The sequence below is a fragment of the Molothrus aeneus genome, chromosome 3, assembly GCF_037042795.1.
Source record: "Molothrus aeneus isolate 106 chromosome 3, BPBGC_Maene_1.0, whole genome shotgun sequence".
In the NCBI taxonomy this organism is placed as follows: Eukaryota; Metazoa; Chordata; class Aves; order Passeriformes; family Icteridae; genus Molothrus; species Molothrus aeneus.
In genome coordinates, this window is record NC_089648.1 from 103,755,558 (window position 1) to 103,779,196 (window position 23,639).

Sequence of the window (23,639 nt, forward strand, 5' to 3'; positions counted from 1 at the left end):
TTCTAGGTACCATCAAGAAGTGCCTGACATGTTAGCTCTGAGATTTAGGTCCCATTGTGCTTTAGGTGTGAAGTAAAGTCTGAAAAGACTCTTCAGCAGCAAGAAAATATTTAATCACTTTAGCCAGAATTCTTAATCAATTCCCCAATTCCAAAACATGAACTTTCCTGGCAGATTACATGGTATATGTGAGAAGACTGATGCTTACCTAAAGAACAGTTCCTGTTTAATTACTCCACACAACAAAGGTCAAGTTGCTTTGATTTATTTCTATTCCCCAAGTCCACATTACAAATCGCACATTTTAGACTTCAAGAAATGAAAGCAAAATAGCCAAATTCCACTTCATCAATCAAGTGTCTATAAAAAATATGGAAACCAAGTAGCAAAGACCAAAATGTATATTTTTTCCACCTCACCAAAGTGTCTGGGGCAGGTTCACATAATGATTTATGGAAATACCTGAACAGAAATAAATGCTAGTAGCCTAATGAGCTACACAGAAAAACACTTCAGTTATACTTCACTGGATGACCAGCCAATTACAAAGACAAGTATTTGCAAAAACAGGTGGGGATTTTTTTAAGGGGCCAGTTTTTTGAACCAAGACACATCACAGAGCACATATTTTCAATCTCCCTCCAGGATTTCAGAGTAGTGAAATGTGTTGTTTCAGGAAAACAAAAAAAACAAACAAACAAAAAAAAAAAAAAAGGAGAACAATGTTACTGAACTTTATCATTCAACTTTTATACTTGGGCAAGTTGGCATTATCATTCAAAATAAAGTTGTACAGAACTTAGTTAGAAACAAAGTTATCTAAAATACCAAGATATCAAGTAATCAATTAAGGCCCATTCCTGTCTTCAGTGGGATATCTGCCTGAGTAAGGAATGCAGGATATGGCCTTCTGTTTGAAGAAATCTCATTTTCTCCAGCACAAAGGTAACCAAGGAATCCCATTTCAGTTATTCTAGAGTTGCTCCTAACATCCCAATTAAAATTAGCCAGTATGAAGCTCACCAAACACTTGATCCTCTTAAATAAACTCTCTAATGAACCACACAAATTCACACTAACAGTGAAGGCAGACTAACAGTGTATATCTTTTCTACAAAAAAAAAAATCCACCATAAAAATAGCAATAATATCCAGATTTGTACTTGATTGTGAAATATTCCGATTGTACCATACAGTACATTTATTTGAAAAAAAAATCCTGGTATGTTGGGTTGTCTTAATTTCTAACACTTGAAATGTTTCAGAAAACTGCAGAATCACTATACATATTGCACTTCTCTGGCAAGCTGGGCTACTGTATCATGGCAAAAACAACCAAGTAGATCTACTGAGGAATACAGCTTTTTTAAACCCAAAAATAGCAACTGACTTTCTTTCCTGCAGTTTTCATTAGAACTCTAACAATATTCTTTACAGGCTTTTCTAGGCATATGTTTCTGAAGGAATGCATTTCTTGTTGCAGAATCTGTATTTATTTTTTTTTAAATCAACAAAACTGAAGGTCATGGACAGATTCAACATCGAGTGCACTATCTTCCTTCAGTCACAAACAAAATGAAGACAATACAAGTCATTAATACAGTTACACTTAGGCCTCGGGTTACTGTCGCTCTAAAAACAGTTCACTTCAACACAAATAAAACCAATAATGAACTATTTGTTTTGAGTGAAAAACATTAATCTTTTGCAGCTTGGTTTAAAGTTTGATTCCTTACACTGAAAAATCTTAGCACATTTGTTCCAGCGTCAGAGAAAATGATGTAGTTTTACAGAAAAAGCTTTCAAAATGCTTGACACAAACAAGCTATTTATTCTTCGAGTTCTTTGTCAAAGATGTTACTAAAACCTTCTGTCCATTTCATGAACACAGGAAATATCCCAGGATGTCTTGAGTCAAAGTGGTCCATAAAGAGATTCTTTGGAATGCCTTAAGATTGGCTATAACTAGAGTTCTGGCTACCATTTGGACCCTGTTCTCCTTCACTGTTGAAGAAAACATAAACATGTATCTTCAATAAGAAGCATCACATTACATTTTTATCTTTTTTTTTAATTAAAAAATACAGTATTCTGAAAGTAATAAAAATCTTTGGAAAGAAAAGTAAGAAAAATCTTCAACATATACATAAGTAGGTCAAAATATTCTGCTCAGTTTCATTAAAAAATGCAAAGGTTATTCTCAGCATGCATAAATAACTTCACCGTATTTATGTGAACAATAAATTCAATATATGCCCATGAAGCTGCCTGCTGAATCTACTTCTGAAGTCAACACTGCAAAGTTCACATTACATGAGCATGTGCACAGGAATTTGCATGTGCAGATTCCCAGCAGTGATATTTAATCACAGTAATTAAATACGACATCAAGCAGGCCCAGTTCCATTGAATGTGGCCCAGCCATGGAGCCTCACACTGGGGTTCCTTACATTTGCTGAGCTGTATTGATCACATTCTAATCACATTAACACTCTCTCTAAGATAATGAATGTTATGCTTCCCACTAGCTCCTGAACAATCAGGCTGGTTTTGTATCAGAAACATCTGGGCTGTAAAAACATACACTACACCTTGAATTAAACATTTGCACATTCTTAAGATCACAGTGTAGTTTTTCCATGGGAAAGGTGCAATAAGGAAGTACCATACCTGTTTGGAGGTGGTTTTGGTTTAGGCATTTTACTAAGAATAGTAGCCATCTCTTTTCTCTCATCAAAGTTCTTCCACTGCTCATACAGCTTCAGAATAACCCTGATTATTTCTAAAATCTGTATTAGAAAGAGAAGAGAGCCTAAGGTCAGACACGATAGTGATTTCACCTTTGTCACAGCCTGTTTAATTAACTAAACAGGCCCTAAGCTGAAACTAAGCAACACAATTTTCATATTATAAACAGAGCTGTCTCACACTTAATCTGGTCCCAAAAAAGCATTTAATTAGTTTTTTTAGTAATTGTGAATCAAAGCCTGAACAGAATACTTTTCTTTTCAACTGTATTTACTGCTTCTCTTCCTCTGCAAACTAAATACCTTTTTTAAATTTTTTTTTTTTATTTGCAAATACTGCCTAAGCTCCTGGGAAAATACAGACTTGGGCAGCATGACTGCAGCTATATGACCATCCATGATCAATACAGTAATTGATGATTATCAATGTTCTATACATATCAGAGGAACAGTGTGGGAAAACAAAAGCCCAAAATCACAAAACATTCATCTGAACTCTTTCCTTCCAAGGAACAGAGCCAAGGAGTTTTTAAATACTTCTCACATTCTTATACACATATAATAAGAATTGTTGACACTGCATATTCTGCTTCTGGAAGTGTAAGCATTCCATACCAGTTTGGACTTTCTATCTACCTTAATTTCCTTTATTTTGTAGTGCAATATTCTATATAAAAGCTGCTGCAATATTCTACGTGAAAGCTGGATAATAATTCATTCATAATATGTTTCATCATTCTCTAAATTAATAAAGTAGAATTTACTTTTTCTTCTTTTTAATACATGATCTTTCATTAAGTGCTAGAGCAATATATTTTGTCCTTGAAACCAAAGTCACAGTTGGTGCTTCACCATGTCCATGGTGTTCGTGTGAAAAAAATCAAGCTGAGGCTTTATCACTGACACAAGAACCAATACAAGTAAACATTCAAAGATACTCAGTATCAAGCTTATGGTAATTTTATCTATTAAATAGATGTTGGCTCTCCTTTGCTGCCAGTTTATTATCACTCTGCCTTTACATGTATGACAGCATAATTCACAGAGCTCTCCACACAGCATAGCATCCACACTGTGTTTACATTTCAGGACAAATCCTGGAATACAAACACAATGCCATAACATCAGTGGGATAAAGGGCAATATGAAGGGAACAGAAGGAAATGGTACCTCTCAATCATAACAGGCTAGTTAATTCCAGACACTCAGTTTCAAAAAAAGACTGAAAAAATGTGCTAAGTGAAACAGGGTGATAAGGAATATGAGTACTACTTTGATTTGCTTGCTGGAGCTAAACACAGGTTAAAGAAGCCAACCTAAAAAGTAAAAGAAACTAGTGAGGATGAAGAGCATTGTTAGTATAGGAACAACTGCACCCTGAAACCTAATAAATTAATGAATGGGATTATCTGACACAGAATTTGCATTAGCAGGGAACTCAGCTGAATGATCTTGGTGTCTCCCTGTGTAGCACTGACTGAAGTCACAGTGCTGGGAATCCTGAAAGTGTCAAAAATGTTCTACACTAGGCTATCTGCACATGTACAGGGAGAAAATGAGAATGGTGCACTGGCATGATGCTGAAAAGTCAATCAGAGAGTCAAACTTGTACTGACAATCTTGCCTGACAGAAAAACACTGGGAACCCTTTTTCTGGCAAACAATGTAAAAGATACTTGGTTTATATTACTGTCTGGAAAATGGCAATACCAGCAATGCTCTTCTGTTATGCAATGGTTTTGTCTTGACTTTCAGAGCAGGGTGATAACCAAATAACCCGACATTGTCTCCCTTCCAAAGAGATCTGCCTAACTGCAACAGCATCTAACAAGAGCACTGAATTTTAAGTTCAAATCAGTATTGCAGATATATAAGACAACCATGACTACCATTTCTGGTCAGTCCATAACAAGTGAAGGGAATAAAAAACAGAGTACCTTTTCCATATCAACAGACAGCTCAGCAAACCATTGCCTTGCATCCTTCTGCTGGACAACACAGGCCACATGTAGGCAAGCTGCAAAGATCAGGTGACATGGATATTGAATAAAGATACACTCCCAATACAGTTAGAAACATTCAATTTTTTATAAACCCTATACAGTTCAACAAAGGAAACTCAGGATTAATTATCTGACTTTTCTTTAAGGCTTTTTAAGTTGCAAGGCTACAGTGTCAGTGCTGTATGAGACACAACCTGAAGCACCTTATGAGGGCACTCTGAGGAATGCTTGTGATGGGACACTGCACAGAATAAATATATCCAGGTAAACATGACCAGGAGACATTACTTGTTACTTACCTAGAGCTATCATGAAAGGAGGGTACAGCAGACAAAGATCAGTTCTGTAAGTGTCATTCACTATCCTCCTGTGCAAAAAAGAACTTGTAAGTATCTTCCTATTCACCTTTAGACTATATTCCTTCAAAAACTGCTGTTGGTTTACAAATATTTTGTCAGTTTTCCAGACAGCCGAAGCAATGAGGCTGCAGGGCAAAATATCAAGGAAAGATATCTTTTCCCTTGTAAAAATCTCTTAGCCTTTCTTTTTTTCCCTTATACTCACAGCAGAAGTTTATTTGGAAACATTCTTTTAGTACATAAATGTCTTTCTGCAGTGGATGTGTATGTATACCACCAAATAATTATCTGTTTCACAAATAAGTAAAGGCTAGCATAAAAGCAGTAGTTCTACTGTCTTTCTGTATTTGAAAAAGTTGAAGAATGAGTTCTGCTAACACAGCTAAAAAACCCTATATATTTGCTTCTACCTCTATTGTAAAGCAGGGCAACCCCCAATATCTGGGAGAAATGATGCATCTGACTCCATGGATATCAGAAGGCTAATTAATTACTTTATTATACTATATTATTCTATACTATATTACATTACATCTAAACTGAATCTGCACAAGCACTCACTCAACTCAACTGCCCAGAATCTCGTGACTGTCAGCTGACAATCCCCACACACACTTGGATTCAATTGGTCAATGAATCAATACACTCACACCAGAATCCAATTATCAATTCTCTTCAGGTAAACAATCTTCCACAATGAATTCCACTTGTGAACAACAAGAGGCGCAGCAATTGAGATAAGAATTGTTTTTTCTTTCTCTGAGGCTGAGAGAATGTGAATCCCAAAAATATCCCTGGGAAGTTGTGCCTTGCTTTTCTCTGGGAAGAGAAATGCAGCTACAAACGTCCTGTGACAATGCTGACAGAAAGAAACTTCCTCTACTCGTAGTCACCATTCAGTAATGTTGAAACCATGCCATTACAGCTAGTCTAACAAAATAAAAATTAGACCACTGCAAAGTAAAATCATTACAGGGCTAAAGAGAGAATAAGCTAATTCAGGGACATATACCTGCACAATTAACTAGGGCACCCTTTCTATTCAAATATGGCTAAGCCTGCTTGGTTCAGCAAAAGCTTAACCACCTTTGAAACATAACTGTTAAACACTTGCTTTCTTGATGAAAGGAGGAACTATTCCCATTTCTTCATTACCATGCAAGAGGTAGCAGCATGTCTTCTTGGCCCATATCTTGCACATATTGGAGCAAAGGTCTATAAGGATGATATACTATCAAACAGCAGTCCTAGGAAAAATGTCATGGGGACAGAAGTTAGATTTCAATTCAGAGCATGTTGTCAGTTCGTATTAAAACATTTGGTTTACAAGTCAATTACTGATTTTTTTTAAGTAGCATTCTAACACCTAGCCCTGTTCTAATGAGGGCAGTGCTCTCTCTAGAATACCATTACACAGCACAGTTGCCAGTCTGTCAATGTCCTTCCCCTAAGAGACACAGAGAGTCACATCTGCAGCACACTGAAACCTCATTTGCTTACAAACCCGTAATTCCCACTTGGAAATACAAAATACTGCCAGAAAACAGTCAGCTACTAAATACCATACATGGAGAGCATGCCAAAATCATTGATGCTGGCTTGGAAAGAAAAGAGAGAAAAATTCCACTGCTCTCAAATCCCCTCATTTCAGGTCCAGGTAAACAAGAAGGAATAATCCTCTTGCTAAAAGCAGCCAAATGTGTGGATACTACAGGGAAAAGCCACATCAAGTTACATGTGCTGAACACTTACATGAAACACCATTACTGCACACACTATATACTGCATAGGATGCTGGAAAAATAAGTGAATCCCCAAAACATAACTTCTTGTAAATGCAATTGCTTGTGCTAAAACTCCTGTATACAAAACTCAAGAGTTACTGTCATGTATAGCAGAGGTATCAAGTGCTAAATCTAAACAGGAAACTAAAAACTGTATTAAAATTACTTTGTAGGTACAAACAAAAACTTTGATCTGATTTCCTCTGTGTTCAATTCCCAAAACATTCTCTCATCTGCTGCTTAACTCACTAAGCTGCTCCCTGGTTTCTCACTCCTTTGCTCTGCACTTGAGCAGAACTACTCTAGTACAGTAGCACTAGAACTTAACCCATCCAAGTCCAAGCCATATGCAGAAATCAGGCACTACTTTATCCAAGCCCTGTAAGAAGCCTGGGTTGCCTCCTTTCAGCTACCAAACACAGCAATGGCATAGCTACTCTTACAAAAATCAGATATGGCTCCTTTCTTTGAAAGGGTCTGGAAGAAAATGTCCCACTGTGCTCCTTTCATCCAACAGCCTAATAGTTACAGCACCACCTCAGAAAATGGGAGACCTGAATTCGGTTTCTTTCTCACAGGATTCAAACCCACATCTCACTTCCTAGAAGATTACTCTAATTATTGGGTTGCTATAGACTAGCCTGAATGGGATAGTACCCACACCTTCTGCTAGAACATATATATGTAGCCCCAGATTCTTTCAGGCATAAAGAAGAGGGCATGTAAGAATACAACTCTTCATGGTCATAACTGGCCATTCCATCTAGGGAAAAAGGACATTGACATCCCAGTCTCTGCATCAGGACTTAGATACAGTTACTTCTCTCACAAAAACAAAAGCAGTTCCACCAAAAAACCCAACCTACCATTAATTCTAAGAGATAGAATTCACATTCTAGTATCTGTAAAGAAGTAAAATCACAGTTAATAAGCAGTATGTTTCAGGCAGCAGAAAGAATTAACTGACACGCAGTTTAACATCATAAATACACAGGAATTCTCAACAACTATTTCCAACATTCCTAAATGCATTTTATCTGAAACTACAAAACCAAACAAAAATAAAGCTATTATTAGCTATTGCCTTATCACTATTATAACTCAACTCCAGTCATAATAACAAACAAGTTGAATATTTTGCATCAAGTTTGCTATGAAAGACTGCTTCATTGGCAGCACTTGCCTGATTTGTTTCAACACCTGGTAGCAGCAAATTGTTCTCAGTGCATAAGAACTTCATAGCAATAGAGAAGCTGTTTTGTAGAATTAGAGTGTCTTCATCAGCTCACTAACTTGTCAAATAGCCTTTCAAAACATTTTCAGATTTAATTTCATGTGAAATATTCTGTGCAATTGTAACAATTAAATCAGCTCTCACTCTCAATACAGAATGTGATGTATTGGTGACATGAAGGAAAAGACTGGACTACTTTTGCTATACAAAAGCAGTACTCCAAAATGTATTTCCATTTGCCTTTATCTATAAAATAGCAGTGCAGTTTTATTATAAGATCTTAGGTATTTTATATTCTGATGCATCATTTGGCTTTCTAGATTGGGTGAAAAGCAAACCAACAAAAAAGTAGTATTTGTTACAGCCAATCTAAAACTATTTAGATGTTTAGCTTTCCAAATTCTACAGCACAGGTCAAAATTCGTTTTAAGAAAAACTACAAAACTTCTCAGTATTGTGACTGAGAATACCTTGAAAACCACTGGTAAATTTAAAGTACTAATTAAAAAGTATTTTTCAAGAGCCATTAAATTTTACAGGCAAAAATAAAACTGCTTTCTGTAAGCCAACTGCTCATGTGTGCAAGCTTGGAAGCATTCCAGGTGCAAAGGCCATTTACTTTCCCTGGAGCAATGTATTTGTAACCAAGAACATTCACAAAAACCTAAATCTCTTTTCTTATCATGCTATAGAAAAACTACCATTTCAGTCACTCTATCACATCACTTGTCTTTCCTGACAACAATTTAAGGAAAGAAGGTTATGTAAGATTTTTATTATTTTTAAAAGTAACTTTCCCAATATTCTATACAAAACAAATAATTAATAAACCTGACATATGAGTATGAAAATATTTCTTTCTTAGTATTTAAAAGAAAGAACTTTGTGCTAGCAATTATTAATTTATTTGATCAAGTTGTATTTCAAATAGCATACTTACATGGTTCATCCTATAAGGAAACTCCTTTGGAAAGGCATATGAAAACCTAGTTTTCACTACAGTAAACAGAAAAAAGTATGTTAAAAATAATGTAATTAATACTTTTACATCCTTCCCATTCTATTTATTCATCTGTATATAGCCCTACAAATCTACCTGGCAGCACAACTTTCAGTTTGTGGCTTTCTGTACAAAAGGCTTGTATTTCAAAGAGAAGAGGTAAGTTACAAGATTTAAGATCCTGAAAAGGAAAGAGAAATGCACCTGAAATCCAGATTTGCACAGATACTCAGCCAGACATTTGACTGCTGCTTTGGACACTATTAAGTCTTCTGGTTAACCACCAACTAGCTCAGGGACAGCTAACTTCCCACAAGTTATCACTCACAGAGCTCTCCAGCTACTGATGTTCAGGATCTCAGTATGAACACTAAATCCAAATGGAATTTTCATGTGGGATTTTTTACATAGGTTTGATCCTTCAACAGGCAAGATTTTAAAGGAACTAATGAAGTCTTAGAAAAGCAAGCCGAAGGGCAGGGTAAGGGAGTTCAGCCAGACTTCTTGCACGTCCAGAATGTAAGGATTATCTCCAATTGAGATATTTAATTAATCTTTGTGTATTTTACAAGGAGAATGAGTATAGTTAGTGCACTGGTAAGAAGCATGCTAATATGCAAAACCAGAGTGATTTCATGTTAGAATGCTGAACAAGGGAAAACAAGAACACTTGAAGATGTGGATTTGACTTTTGTACACATAAAACATTTAAAAAGCTATTTTAAGTCCTTGTCATCCAAGGAAAACAAGTAACATTTAACATCCTGGAAGTGGACAGTATTTCTTATATTAATGACAGGCAGTATATTATTAAATGATAATATTGCTATTGCTTCCAGAAAATCAGTATGACATTTCAGTTCAAAGAAAAGACAGCATCAGTCCTCTGGACCAAAGAATTCACCATTTAGACCTAGGGTGAACTTCACTAGAAAATTTGTTGTAGGACACCAAGACTGGGCTACTGGTTGGAAATTTTAATTACTTCAAGAAAGAAAAGAATTAATAAGAGAGTTTCTCAACTTGTATGCAAACTGAAGATGTACATGGTAAAAAAAATACCAATTTGAGAAAGAAGATAGGGAGAAAAAGCATTTTTCCCACAAAGCAAGCTGCAGACACAACCACTACACGGAGCTGTCATTTTAGTGAGATGTGTTAACAGAAGAAAAACCTTTTGAAGAGGTTGTTGAAAACCAGGCTAAGACCATCTTCCTTACAAAGGAAGCAAGTGTTATTAACTTCATGTTGCTACTGAGCTAAAAGCAAACAAGCCTCTTAAACCAGCCACTATTACATTAGTCAGCCCCTTTGTTAGCCTGATTTCGCTTTTACTTGTCTTGCCTCATCTTTTCTTGCCTTTGGTATTAAGATCTCCCAAAAACCACTGTGTACTACTGAAGCAACTCTGGTAAAGGAAGACCAGGTAGAATAAAAGAATAAATGCTTGGAGAAAGCCTGTTGCCTGCCCCCACTTCCATGAAAGGCACAGTACTTATCAGGGCTGACAGGACTTCTAGGTGTGAAGGAAGAGCTGTGAGGAAAATCTTCTATAGGGTCCTGAGACTGGAATTCTGAGAAACAGCACAGCTAAGAACTAGACGTCCAAGTAAAATCAGCTGCGGCATATTTACCAAAATCCATCTGACAGTCTCACTTATGCATCAGAACTTCCTCACAATGATGCTTCTGAGGTAAAAATAGCAACTCTCAGTGCTAAACCCAGTACTGGTCTTGGTCATGCTGGCACCGAAGATGTGTTTCAGCTCCTGGTGGCAGAACTGTCACACGGCCAGCCCCATGGACTGATACACCCTGTGCATCTGGAGGCTGCAGATGCAGCCAGTCACCTGTCCCCTCAATGGCTGACCTACATTTGGAAGAGCACAGCCAGGAATTGCCCACTGAGAGCAGCTGGACCTTCTGGGTCAGATAACAGCATTTAGCTAAGGAAGACATCACTTCAGGAGTTTGATGGATGACATGTAAGTTACATGAATTGGGAAATACAAAGGCAAGTGGGAAAGACAGAGGATTAAGTAATTACAGTGTAATTTTATTGACTTTATTGTGAATAATTAGTCATAAAATGTATTTTTAGAAATAAATACCATGTGCAAAGACTAATTTTTTGATGGGGAAAAAGGGATTTAAAAAAATCTGAAGGTATACAGCCTACCAAAAATTCTTAAAACAGATACTTTCACAGAGCCATACCTTTTACTAAACAGGCAAAGCTGTAAATTTCCAATTCTATCTTTGAGTAGTTCAGAATTCAATTTACTACTCGAGGTTGTTTATAAATTTCAATAGTTTTATTTTATGACTTCGTTTTCACTCATGCTTGGCATAAGTTCCAACCATAATCAACCAAAACTAATACAGAATGGACCCTTCTGTCTCTGTATTTGGACACAGAAGCTATTTATTCTTAATGGTTTTAACTGGCTCTTTAAGTCCTCCATGATTTGACAAAAAGCTACCTTTTAAAAAAAAGCAAAGAAACCAACTGATCTCCCTACAGAGATACTTAATTAGAGTGTAATGAAAATTACTGATACTTACATACAGAAGTAGCAGCAGAAATCAATCTTGTATTTGAAACAACACCAAATTCCTGAAGAAAAAGAATGGTAAATGAGGTGAACCACCTAAAACACCATACACTGACATTGTTATCAAATTAAAATAATGGCTTCTTACTAAACTGGGCTTCTTTTTGCAGTATTCTAGTATTTAGGTTTATCCCCCACCCCTTTTTTTTTTCCTTAAGGTAAACAGGGCTAAAGTTATTTCATTGATTAGTTTCTTGGTTGTTTGTGAGGAACAGTAAAGATTTATGAAAGGTACAAAAGCACCAAAAGCTCAACTGGCTAACATTCTTTTTATAAAATAGAGAAGAGGGCTTCAAGGAGGTTATTCTTTTCCTTATCCCATTTGGAGAGAAAACTGTCTTTAGAAGCCTGCCATTAACTACCCTTTTTAGTTATGTTTTTATGAAGTCTTAGCTCCTGTGCTGAGACAGTCAGCAATCTGAACATTTCCTGTATAGAGTGTTCTTTCAGAGAAGTCCATAGCTGAATCAATAGTGCTGCCCTCTAAAGCTGCAGAAGCTTTAGGAAGGCTGCACAGACTTCTAATTTAAGGTACATCCATGTATATACACTCTATGTCTGTGCCTGCTTAAATGCTCATTTAACAGGCTGATAAAAAAGCACTCTCTCCCACACTCTCTCTTTTCCTTGATGTCTTCCAAACACTGAAGAGTGTCACAGTACTTGTACAGACAACAGTATCACATGTCACCACTAGTTTAGTAGGACTGTTTCTACCATCCATTAAGTATTTGAGCTCCTTCTGTAGAACTCTTTAGTGCTGACATATCATTAAGTGCCAAATTTGACTTTTTTCCATTTCACAGACACTTCTTAAACAGCTGTAAACTTGCTGCATTACAGAGGACTAACAGCAGCACCCAGCTGATGCTAACTCTTGGCCACGTTCAAAGGGGAGCACCGATGGTGAAGGCATGGAGCCCTCTCACCATCACCCCCAATGGGTCAGTTCCTTATAATTTCTCAAGGACAGAGCATGAGCTACAACATACTTTTAATCCAAGTAATGAAAGTGTGGTAAACTCTGAGGATCCCTTGCTATATGAAATAGAACAAGATAATTAGGGGAAAAAAATTCCCATTATGTTTTAAAGTTTGAGTAAACATAAATAAGGAGAAACACACCAGAAAGGAGACACTGCTTAAGATATACACAATTTAAGATATAGTGTATGTAAATATTTAAACACTGTGTGACAGTGAAACAGCCATTTAAAATATTTTTTTTCAGTTTTCAGAGGCACTTCAAGGTTAATAATTTAGACAACTTTTGAAGGCCTTCTCTGTCTCCTTTTGTTAAATGCTATAGAAATCTATGCAAAAAGGAGAAGGTTTCAACCCCCAAAGCACGAAGAAAGACAAAAAATTTGAAAGTCCTAAATGTTTTCTTTCTCTCATACATCACATAATGTTACATTAAAAAATTGTAATACTTCATACCTCTACTTTGGATGCCAAAAACACACACGTAGGAGCCATTAATACTGGATCTATACTTTTTAGGGAATATCTGAAATGTTACAACAAAATTATAATATGTTGTTTCATACATGTAGAACGATTAATCTATTAAGAGCACCACACTTCCTTTTGAAAAAGCAAAGCTTAAGTTAACTTTATTAAAGCATAAAAGCTTTACACCATCCAAAAAACAAAAGTGGCACTGTTTTTAATACAGAACTGCATTTTTAAAGGGCTACCAAAATGTGCCTAGCAAATGTTTTATTCTTGTACCATCATAGTAAACAGTCCTACCTGGCATAGAATCTCTTGAAGTAGACTGTAGCAGTGGCAATAACTTGTTGTCTTAATTTAAGATGTTCACCTAAAGCCTGGATAACTTAAAAAAAATGAACAAAAGCTTGAGTTGAGTTTTTTAAACAATTTGACACCAAATAGCAAAGGGTCTCAAAATACAGCTAGTGCTGGGGATTCTAAGGAGCAGCACCACAGTCTTCTCCCTCTGTGGCTCTAGAGAGACAACACACTGCTGGAAACCTACGGACCTGCAGGTGAAGAACCGCTGCCTCCTGAAGCTTGGGGACACCTTCAAAAAGGAAAAGGAACTTTGATTCATTGTGTACAAAGCGAGTGTGACCTTTAAGAAGATGACAGCACAAATCTCAGGAGGGTAAAGCTCAGGTATTCCATTTTAGAGCAAAACAAATTCAGACACAGGAAATATAAATCCTCAGCTCTTCAGTGCCACACAAAATGGATGGTATTTTTTCAAATATGTAAAACTGCCAACACAAACACGGTCATTAAATTTGGCAGAGGCAGCAGGTGTTAAAAAAATGACATATTTAGTCTAGGGAGAGGGGGTGGGAGACCAGAGGATGCAGTCAGCTGCTCCATCACGGTGGTCCTCTGCCAGTTGGCCAAGAAACAACCCTGGTGTCATCTGTGCAGGTAGCTCTTGTTTGGCCTCCCAGGCAAAGGAAAGGTGCCAAGCAAATAGATGCACCAAGCTGGGATTAAGAGCAGGGGTTGGATGTAAAGAATGGCACAGTGAAACATAAGGTTGTTACTTGTTATTTTTCCCATACTTCTGCGCCACCATTATTCTGAGAACGGCTCGGCTCTGCGAAGACTCCCTCTTCTTTTTTCCTCCCTCATGAGAAATGTCAAAAACAGTATTTTAAAACACACTTAAGTAGATATTTAAAATATGTACAGCAAGACCAAGACAGTGACCACTGGTGGGAAAAGCAAACAATTCTGTTGTCAATCACCACTAAATTCTTAGTCTCTAAGTTGAGAGACTCTCTAACACTCAAGTTGAGAGTTTTTTGCCCATGCTCTTATCACATATCCCCTGTGTAGCCAGGGTACACATTTGTCACCCACTGGCAAGGCCCAAAGCAACACTAAATTCCTGCCTGTGTCATATCATTCTTTTTCTAGAGAAGAATACCAAATTTGGACTAGTTTGACAGTGACAGTAGGACAAGCAATACTTCCAAAAAGGGTGTTAAACCCAGTATGCAATGATTGTACAAATATTAAACATTTGATCAGCGTATCTTGGGAGCTTGGAAAGAATTTTTGCCTTTAATTTGACCATGGGGCTAAAAAGCTGTCCTACTACTAGGGCATCAGAAAAATTCAAGTATTAGGCTAAACAGAATTCTCCAAATATGTCTCATACTCCCATGGGATTTTCAGGAATGGTTAGGCCATCTGCTGTCAGAGAAAAATCAAGTGTGGTTTAGAAGAAAAAAATGGACAAGAGCCTAGAGAGACTTAATGAAATGGAAGCTTGTATACGCTGGGGAAAAGTCCAATGCTTGTAATTATTTTAATATTTGAAAATATTAAAATTTGAAAAGAAACTACAAGATCATTTATTCCTGTATGTTTAGAAAGTAAGCAGTTTCAGTAGTTTGGAGTTTTTTAATAAAGGTTGTTTTAAATCTGAGTATTTTGAGTAGCCTCTAACACAAACATTACTGCTTCTGCCCAAAACCAAAAAGGGAAAATAACTAATACACTTCTCAACCAAAACCAGTTAAGGCTTGGTGATCCAAACAGAGAAATCAACATCAGTTTATTTTTTCAAACTACTTTAGAAGATGATCTTTTTCCTTCTCTTCATAGCTGCAGGGAGCCATACAATCAGTTAGTGATCTACTGCACTTGTTTTCCAATGAGAAAGCAGCAGGAAATTGCCCCTCTCCATGCAGATTTTAATTGCTTTAGGGAACAACCATCTCCTGGGCTGACACACACTGAATGTGACATGCTGGGGCCGGGCCTCATCTGCTCTCAGGTAGTGCAGATGGGAGACAAGGGGGGACCCAAAGCAGGGTCCCTGTTCAGAGGCAGCGAGGACACAACACATTGAGGGTTTGAACACGGCCAGCTCTGCCTGAGCACAGAGCAGCCCTGCCCTCTTTGCTAGAGAGGGGCAGAAAGCCCAGCACCACTCACTCCTGCAGAGTAGGCTGTGTTTGTACAGGCACAGGGGAGATCCTGGCAGAGCTGCTCCCCAGCTGCCCCCAGTCACTCACCTACCTTCAGGGGAGGCAAGCAGTGCCAAGGAAAAGGACCCTGGGAACCACAAACCATAACTAACAAACTAACTTGTTTACTTTGTAAAGCTTTGTTTACCCAAGAAAAACAAATGAAGTGAAACATTTAAAAAGCTTATTTCACAGTTCAAATTAATACTAGTGAAAATTAGCATAGAAATACAGTTTTAGAAATATCCATAACCCTCCTTTCATCTATTTTTGTATTATGAAGTTATGACTTGGTTTTAACCCCAAGAAATTTCAGAAATGGATCAAATGGGTAAATCATTGCTAGCTTGATTTCCTGATGCCCTATAAGCAATACCACAGAGGTATCCATAGTGATCGTGTTTATAGCATATGCAATTGTTACAAAAATAGCTGAGCTAAGAAAGAAGCAATGGTATCTTTCAGAGATACCATTCCAGCACTGACATAAGATCTTCCAGAGGCTCTGGGAAAGTCACTTCATTTCTCTGTCACAAGTCTGGCCAGATAGCTGAAAAAAATAAGCATTCTGTACTTTAAAGGACTGCTGCAAAGAAGAGCTGCTCGCAAACAAGTTACTAGTTAGCAATATCCTTTGCATAAGGAGATTTTTTTAAAATATTCAACAATTGCAGAGAAAATTTTAAGTGCCTTTGTAATCTGATATACTCAGATGTGGCCATTCATATGGATACCTAATGCTTTGCAAGATCAAGTGAATCTTAGACAACTTCACACACAAGTCCCAAATTCTTTGGGAGAACAGGCTGCTTGCCAACAGCTCTCAGAAACTTGTTGACAATTTGAGAGCCACCTGGTACTGGGAAATCAGTCAGAAGACAAAACATGGGCTGTGTTGCAGGTTTCAGAGAATCTAAATGAACACAAATAACAAGTTTCCAAACTCTGCTGTTTAACAGGATGGCACAGGTCACCTAAAATATTTACCCCACCCTAAGAACCCCCCAAAAGCCCAAGCTGAGTACTAATGCTTGACATTGAGCCTTTAATACACTAGCTTAGAAGTTTCTGCTTGCTTCTCCTCCTTTTATGTTTTGATAAGAACCTCTTGAAAATAAGAAAATTTACTGTTTCATCCTATCACAGGTTAAAATGTCATATATGCAGCTAATTAGCCTGCAAGGTCTCCTAAAATTGTGTTAGTACAACTAACAAATTATTTATACTCCACGTCTTGTTAAAATAGGCTGTGAAAGTATATGTAATACAACAATGAAAACATTTCATTCTCTAAGCAATTCAAACGTCCATTTAGACACGGCACACATTGCACAGATTTTATGGCAGAAATAAAAAAAAAGCTTTACCATTAGTAAAAAATATCTGTAGCTTCCAATATTCTTCTTCAGTCAGAAATTTCAAGTCTTTCTGGCGTTCTTTTAATAGATCTTGTTTATCCAAAATCCATTGTAAACTAGAGGAATGGAAAATAATTTCAGCAACTCTTTTATCAACATTATACTAGGTACCTCCTGTACAAACAGACTACGAATTAAGGCTCGGAGATAAAGAGCTTGTGGCCTTTAACACCGCCACAAACAATCTTCTCAAGCAACTGTTCTTCAGGATTTTTGAAAGTTAGACAACTGAAAACCAAGCAACAAAAAACTCAGAAACCAAACAACAAAACATGAACTACCACGGGCTGAGATCAGCCCCTACCAGTAAGATGGCTGTACAGATCTCAGACCCCGGCAGTCACTAACGGGGTTTATGTTGCAGCCATTTCATTACGGGCACTGTTCAAACCTTGACCATGCGCTCAGCATTAAGTGTTCCAGGGCAGAATCACAGAATGAATCAGGTCGGAAAAGACCTCTGAGATCCAGTCCAACCCATGACCGAACACCACCCCGTCAACTACACCGAGTGCCACGTCCAATCTTTCCTTAAATACCTCCAGGGACGGCGACTCCACCGCCTCCCTGGGCAGCCCGTCCCAGTATCAATCCAATATCAACTTCCTGATGTCCACCCCAGCCGAGGCCCGGCTGCCCCACCGCTGGGGACCGGCGCGTCAGGGACCCGAGCTCCCGCACTCCCCCGCCGGAGCCCGGGGTGCCGCGGGCAGCCACACCGGGACACGATCCCTGTCCCGGAGCGCCCAAACGCTTCCCGAGCGGCGGCTGAGCGGGGCTGGCCCGGGCTGTTCCCGCACCCAGCCCGGCTCCCGCCAGGGTCCCGCGGCGAGCAGGCCCCGCCGCCCGCCCGGCGCTCCCGGGCCTCCCGTCAGCGCCGTGCCCGCCGCCCGGCCCGGCAATGAATGGCCAGAGCGCGGCGGCGGCGCGCAGCACCCGTGCCCCGCGCCCCGCGGCCGCGGCACCCACTAGTGAGAGCTCTGCCAGAAGTTCCCGGCCATGGGAAGGAGCGGAGCGGAGCGGGGAGGAGGCGCCCGGGCCCGCGATGCCCCGGCCCCGCCGCCACAGCGCCGCCGCCCCCGCGCCGGCAGCAGGAAGGAGGAGGCGGCCGCCGCCGCCGCCGGCCGGCAACACGCGGCACTGGGAACCGTTCCCCCGCGCGCGGGTTCCGCCCGCCCCGCCGGGCCCCGCAGCCCCGCCGGCTGCCACGGGGACACGGACCGCGATGGGCCCCGAGGGAGGCACCTTCCCAACCACCCGGTCCTGCCCCCGCCGTGTGCACGGACACCTTCCACTAGGCCAGGTTGCTTAGCGCACCGTCCAACACGGGCTTGGGCACCGCCAGGGATGGGGCAGCCACAGCTGCTCTGGGCAGCCTGTTCAGTGCCTCACCACCTTCACAAGGAAAGAATTCCATCCCTATTTCCAGTCCAAATCTGCCCTCTGTCAGTACAAAACTGGCTGCTTCTCCCAATAAGCAGCTTCTCCCTACTGTAAGCAGCCAGGAAGATCCAGAGCTTATCTTGTGCTGTCTCTACCTCACCTAAATTTCCCTTTAACTTACCTGTTCCCAAGTTTTCATGGCTCAGCTTGCTCCGTGCTGGAATTTTCCTCATCAGAGAGAGCCTCTAGAGGCATTTACTTAATAATTCTAGATTTAATTTAAACTACAAACAAGAAGTACATGGGCCTGCTTTCTTTCCATGCTCTTTCCTGTGGTGCCTCTCAGCTTCTTAGTGGGATCTGAGATGTATCAACACGGGTATTGAGAAGTATCAATATCATGCACTTGAAAACTTGGGAACAGGGAAGTTAAAGGGAAATTTAGATTCTATTTAGGAATGATGAAGCAGAGAGGGAAGATGCACAGAGGGTAAAGTGGTGTCATGGTTTAGAAATTATATTTTCAAGTGTTGTGTTCACAGTGAAACTACTCCAGACCTCACATGACTCGCGCACTTCCCCGTCCCCTTGTCCCTCCTCTTCCCCCCAGCCAACTTCCCCGGGGGTGGCTGGAGAGCAGAACTGGAGGCACAAAAGGTAAAGACCATGGACTGAGAGGAGAACAATTTACTGGAAACAGCAATGAGATAAGAAATGAACTGTAGCAGCAGCAACACTAATGACGGAGTGTAGCAGAAAACAAAAGTTGTCGCTCACCCTGTGGAAACCCCCATCAATGCCCAGCCACTCCCTCTGCAGTGCTATCCCAGCCTGCAAGTCAGCCTTTTTCCTGCCCTGTCCCTGGAAAATGGCATGAGGTGGCATAGAATAACCTCTAGGTCCTGGCCCTGACCCTTGTGGCTACAGCAGAAATTAAGCCTGTCCTGGCTGGAAGCAGGACAGATGGAGCCAGTGGTGTTTCTAAATGCCTTTGCTGGCAGAATGAGACACTGTTCTGGCATGCCAGAGAGACTCTAGGTTTCATACATAGGAATGTGGGGGAGGGAGGTAGAGAAAAAATATTTTGTAAACCTTTTACCTTTCCTTTCTTAGTGCAAGGAGACACAATGGAAACCACAGGCTGGGTTTGTGAGGAGTCTGTGGGGGCTCTCTGACTTGACGCCTTTCTCCAGAAAATATCCAGACTTTGCAGGGTATGGCAAAAGGAACTTACTCTGCTGTGTCAATGTCATAAAGAAGTGAACCAAATTGCCAGCAAATGCCCTGGATCACAGCCACCCACAACCACAACCACATCACACACAGCATAGCACAGCACCAAGGAATCAGCAGAGAGAGAGACAGAGGCTGCTGTAAAACAGAGAAGCTTATCATCACCTCACTGAACATACTTAAGCAACCAAAATAGCAGCAAACCTCAGGCTTCTGGTTATCACATCAAGTGAGCATCTCTGGTTTTTTCACCATCTTTCTCTACATGACCCTGGACTTTCTCTTGCTCTGATTTAGTACCTGTGTTTTGTTCCCTCATGGTGATTTGTGCTTCTGCACAGTCAACAGCTGGATGAATATGAGACATCTGTGTACCCAGGTGGACAAGAAGGCTGATGGCATCCTGGCCTATATCAGAAATAGTGTAGCCAGCAGGACCAGGGCAGTGATGATCCCCTTGTCCTCAGCACTGGAGAGCGTGCACCTCAAGTGCTATGTCCAGTTCTGGGACACTGGGATGCTGCAACTTATCCAAAGAAGAGCAACAGAGCTGGTGAAGGGTCTAGAGCACAAGTCTTATGAGGGACAGCTGAGGGAGCTGGAGTTGTTTTGCCAGGCAAAAGGAGGTTCAGGGAAGACCTTATCACTCTACAGCTTCACTGAAAGGAGGTTGTAGCAAGGTGGTGTCAGTTTCTTCTCCCAACAAACAAGAGATAGAACAAGAGAAAATGGCCTCAAGTTGCAGCAGGGAATTTTTAGATAAGCTTTCTTTACCAAAAGGGTTGTCAAGTGTTGGAACAGGCTTCCCAGGGAAGTTGTGGACTTACTATCTCTAGAGGTACTTAAAAGATAAGGGGATGTGGCAAATGGACACATGGTTTGGTGGTGGACTTGGCAGTGCTGGGTTGACTTGATGATCTCAAAGATCTTTTCCAACTTCAACAATTCTATGATTTTACACTGCAGTATGGCAGGAAATAATTAGTAGGGACTGGGCAGGGTATTTACCATAGGTTTGATAAATGCCATTGCTGCACTCCACACTGGGCATAGGAAACAGCTCTGCTGGCTCTCTATCTGGCACCACAGGGGCTGTCTAATACTGCTGGAATGGGAGCACTTGGCTCTGCAGCCTCTTGCCAGCTCCACTCCCAGACTGTCTCGTTCCCAGCAGGACAGACCTCAAATTGCATGAACCCATTTCACAGCACTGCAGCAGACCACACCAGTTCCAGAGCTATGGAGAGGGAAACTCTCCCTGCTCCACAGACCTAAAACCAGAGATAAAGACTCCTTGGGGTACATATTGCCCTGCAATGGGACACTCTGCCATGCTGGAGATCCTCCCTGCAGAATGGCACCCAGGGGGCTCCCAGTGCTTTAGGGGGGTCATTCTCAGCCCTGCAGCATCCCTTGAGCAAAAAGGCAAAGGTTCCTCTAGACTGGGCCATGCTGGGGATGCCCATTGCCAGGCCAGCAGGCCAGCAGGGTGTGGACCCACAGTGCAGGGGGGCTGATGGCCATGGGTGGATGCCACCGTGACTCCATCTCCCTGGAAGCCCAGCTAGGAGTCAAGCTTTCTTGGGCAGGGGCATGGCAGGGGGCAGACAGGACAGAGCTTTTTCCCCTTGACATTGCTTTTGAACCTTTCTTTTCCAGGAGCTGTGTGGAGGATCGCTTTATTTACCATGTCCTCTGCGTGTGTGTGTCAAAACAGGCAGACGAAGATTTCATGAAACAGATGTTCAGTGCTGCTGTGTGTGCTGATGTCTCCTGCTCAGCCTCAGACCTGGCTCCTGCTCTGAGGGACATCCAGATATAGGATGAAAAAATCGCAGCCAAGAACCTGCAGGTAAAATTATACTTTGTCATATTTGTGAGATGAAATTATCTGTCAGCTCTTGCTGATCTCTTCCCCCTCTGCCCCCTAATAGAAAGCATCACAAACATATTGAATATACTTAGCAGTCCATTGCTAGATATAAATATACACCGGATAGTTGGATAGATTTTTTTTCCCCCCAAAATATGTTTCTTCCAATCCACATCTTATAAATAGCATAATAAATAGGATGATACATGGTCGGTTTTTTGTTCATGTGTCCTCCCCCACAATTGGAAATACAATATTTTCTTTATCTCTTTCCCTTGGATGCACACAAAAACAGTCTTTGCTGATACTCTCAGGTTTTTCACATGTTTACATATTCATCTAATAACTGAAAACAGTACATATCTTTTCACAGATCTGACAATAAGCATTCTTGTTTGCCCTCTGCTGTTTAATATCCCCTCAGGAAATGAATGAGTGGTACGAAACCAGATTTACTGACTTTAATCAAGCTTCCACAAAACATGCTGAGAATGTGAGACATTTCAAGGAAGGAACAGGGAAAAGAAGTGTAAGTGGAATTGAAAACCCCTTCCAGCTTATGTTATGTCACTTCTAATGGAAGCCTTTGTTATGATTCCACTAAGTGAGGTAATGTGACAGTTGTCCGATATTTTTCCCAATAATGGTGGTCTTTTAGGCTATATTTTGCAACAAGCAAGGTGGATTGGAGGAGTGGTGACCCTGGATGTGACTCCATGTGTCAAACCAGCAGCAAGTAGCCACAAATAATATTTATACATATGAAATGAAACTTCAGCTGCTCAGTAATGCATGTATCTGAACATAAGGGTCCTGTTGTTTTGAATGAAAGTGTCAGGGGAAAGGGATTTATATGGGAGAATTTTTTATTTGAAGCACCATCACAGACACTTCCACACAAAAAGCAGACTCCTGCAGAAGCAACCATTTAATATTTTACATCAAAGACATTCAGGATAATTTCATTAGATGGGGAAAAGACCTTAGAATAATGAGGGTTTGGTTTACAGCATAAGGATAAATAACAAGGGACAGAAGTGTTATTAAAACCATCAGCTCTGTTGTGAGAACCTCTTGATGAGGATAGATGGTTCAGCCACCTCCTACTGATCTTTGCTTAAAATAATTTTTAAAAATCAGCATTCCCACATAGTAGCCTGTTATTTCAAAGGGTTTTCCTTTCTGGGTCACAGACGCTGGCATTTAACCCCACCTCCTCTCAGTAAAACATGCAGCAGGAGCCTATGCAGGATGGAGTATCATATCAATGTTGTGTTGTTTTGATTTTTTTTCCTCCTCTGGTCAGCTTGAAATGATTTTTTTTCCTCCTCTGGTCATCCTCCACTCTGATGTCTCAGGCTTTCTATGCAGGGAGTAGCCTGTGGTCTGGATCCTGAGCAGCTCACCCTGCCCAGGCTGAGATGGTTACTCAGGCTGTCCTTCAAACCCTGGGAGTTACACAGATCAGCCTGTGGGCCAGACCCCCATTCACATGGGACATGTGCTCCATCAGGGAGGGCTTTGCCTACAGGAAAGCCCTCTACATTGGGGATCTGTGCTGGACTGAGGGTCTCTTAGGTAGCCTGCACCTCACAGGGAGAGTTTGCATCTCTCTCACCTCTTCCCAAACATTCAGTTAAACAGGAATTAAGCAGTTATGGGTAATGAAAGGCTTCCTGAGAAGTCAGGAGGCTGACCACAGCTGCTCTCCAGCCAGGACAGGAGACTTCTCTATCCTACCTGTATCCCTGGGTGCCCCTCTGCACCCTAAACAACTTTTCATAGAATCATTAAGACTGGAAAAGACCTCCAAGTACATTGAGTCCAACCTTTGTCCTAACACCACTATGTCAACAAAACCATAGCACAAACTGCCACATCCAGTTGGTGTTTGAACAGTTCCAGAGAGGGTGGCTCCACCACTTCCCTGGGCAGTCTGTTCCAATGTTTAACCCCCCTTTCAATGAAAAAAACTCTTTTTGATGTCCAACCTCAACCTCTCCTAAAGCAGCTTGGGGTCATTTC

General features: G+C 40.6%; 1 protein-coding gene across 2 annotated transcripts; it reads right to left on the minus strand.

Moving 5' to 3' along the window:
- Positions 1–249: 249 nt before the first annotated feature.
- Positions 250–18,208, minus strand: CCNC (cyclin C). 2 transcript variants are annotated; one of them, XM_066547528.1, is made up of 12 exons: positions 18,095–18,208; positions 17,075–17,181; positions 13,498–13,582; positions 13,183–13,252; positions 11,693–11,744; positions 9,068–9,123; positions 7,760–7,795; positions 6,265–6,356; positions 5,050–5,117; positions 4,685–4,764; positions 2,671–2,789; positions 250–2,004 (listed from the first exon to the last, which is right to left on the minus strand). In XM_066547528.1, the coding sequence occupies exons 1-12, from the start codon at positions 18,124–18,126 to the stop codon at positions 1,950–1,952; spliced, it is 852 nt and encodes a 283-aa protein (XP_066403625.1). In that variant the 5' UTR covers positions 18,127–18,208; the 3' UTR covers positions 250–1,949. The 2 variants fall into 2 exon arrangements, with proteins under 2 accessions (XP_066403625.1, XP_066403626.1); XM_066547529.1 differs by lacking the exons at positions 13,498–13,582; positions 18,095–18,208.
- Between the last annotated feature and the right edge of the window lie 5,431 nt (positions 18,209–23,639).

Bases quoted from the DNA above. Each gene is read 5' to 3' on its own strand.
- CCNC (XM_066547528.1), bottom strand. From the start codon at position 18,126: ATGGCCGGGAACTTCTGGCAGAGCTCTCACTA. The intron at 6,357-7,759 runs GTAGGTTGGGTT...CATTTTTCCTAG, and splicing joins TCTATCTCTTAGAATTAATG to GACTGCTGTTTGATAGTATA. The intron at 2,005-2,670 runs GTATGGTACTTC...TTTCTTCAACAG, and splicing joins CCAAAACCACCTCCAAACAG to TGAAGGAGAACAGGGTCCAA.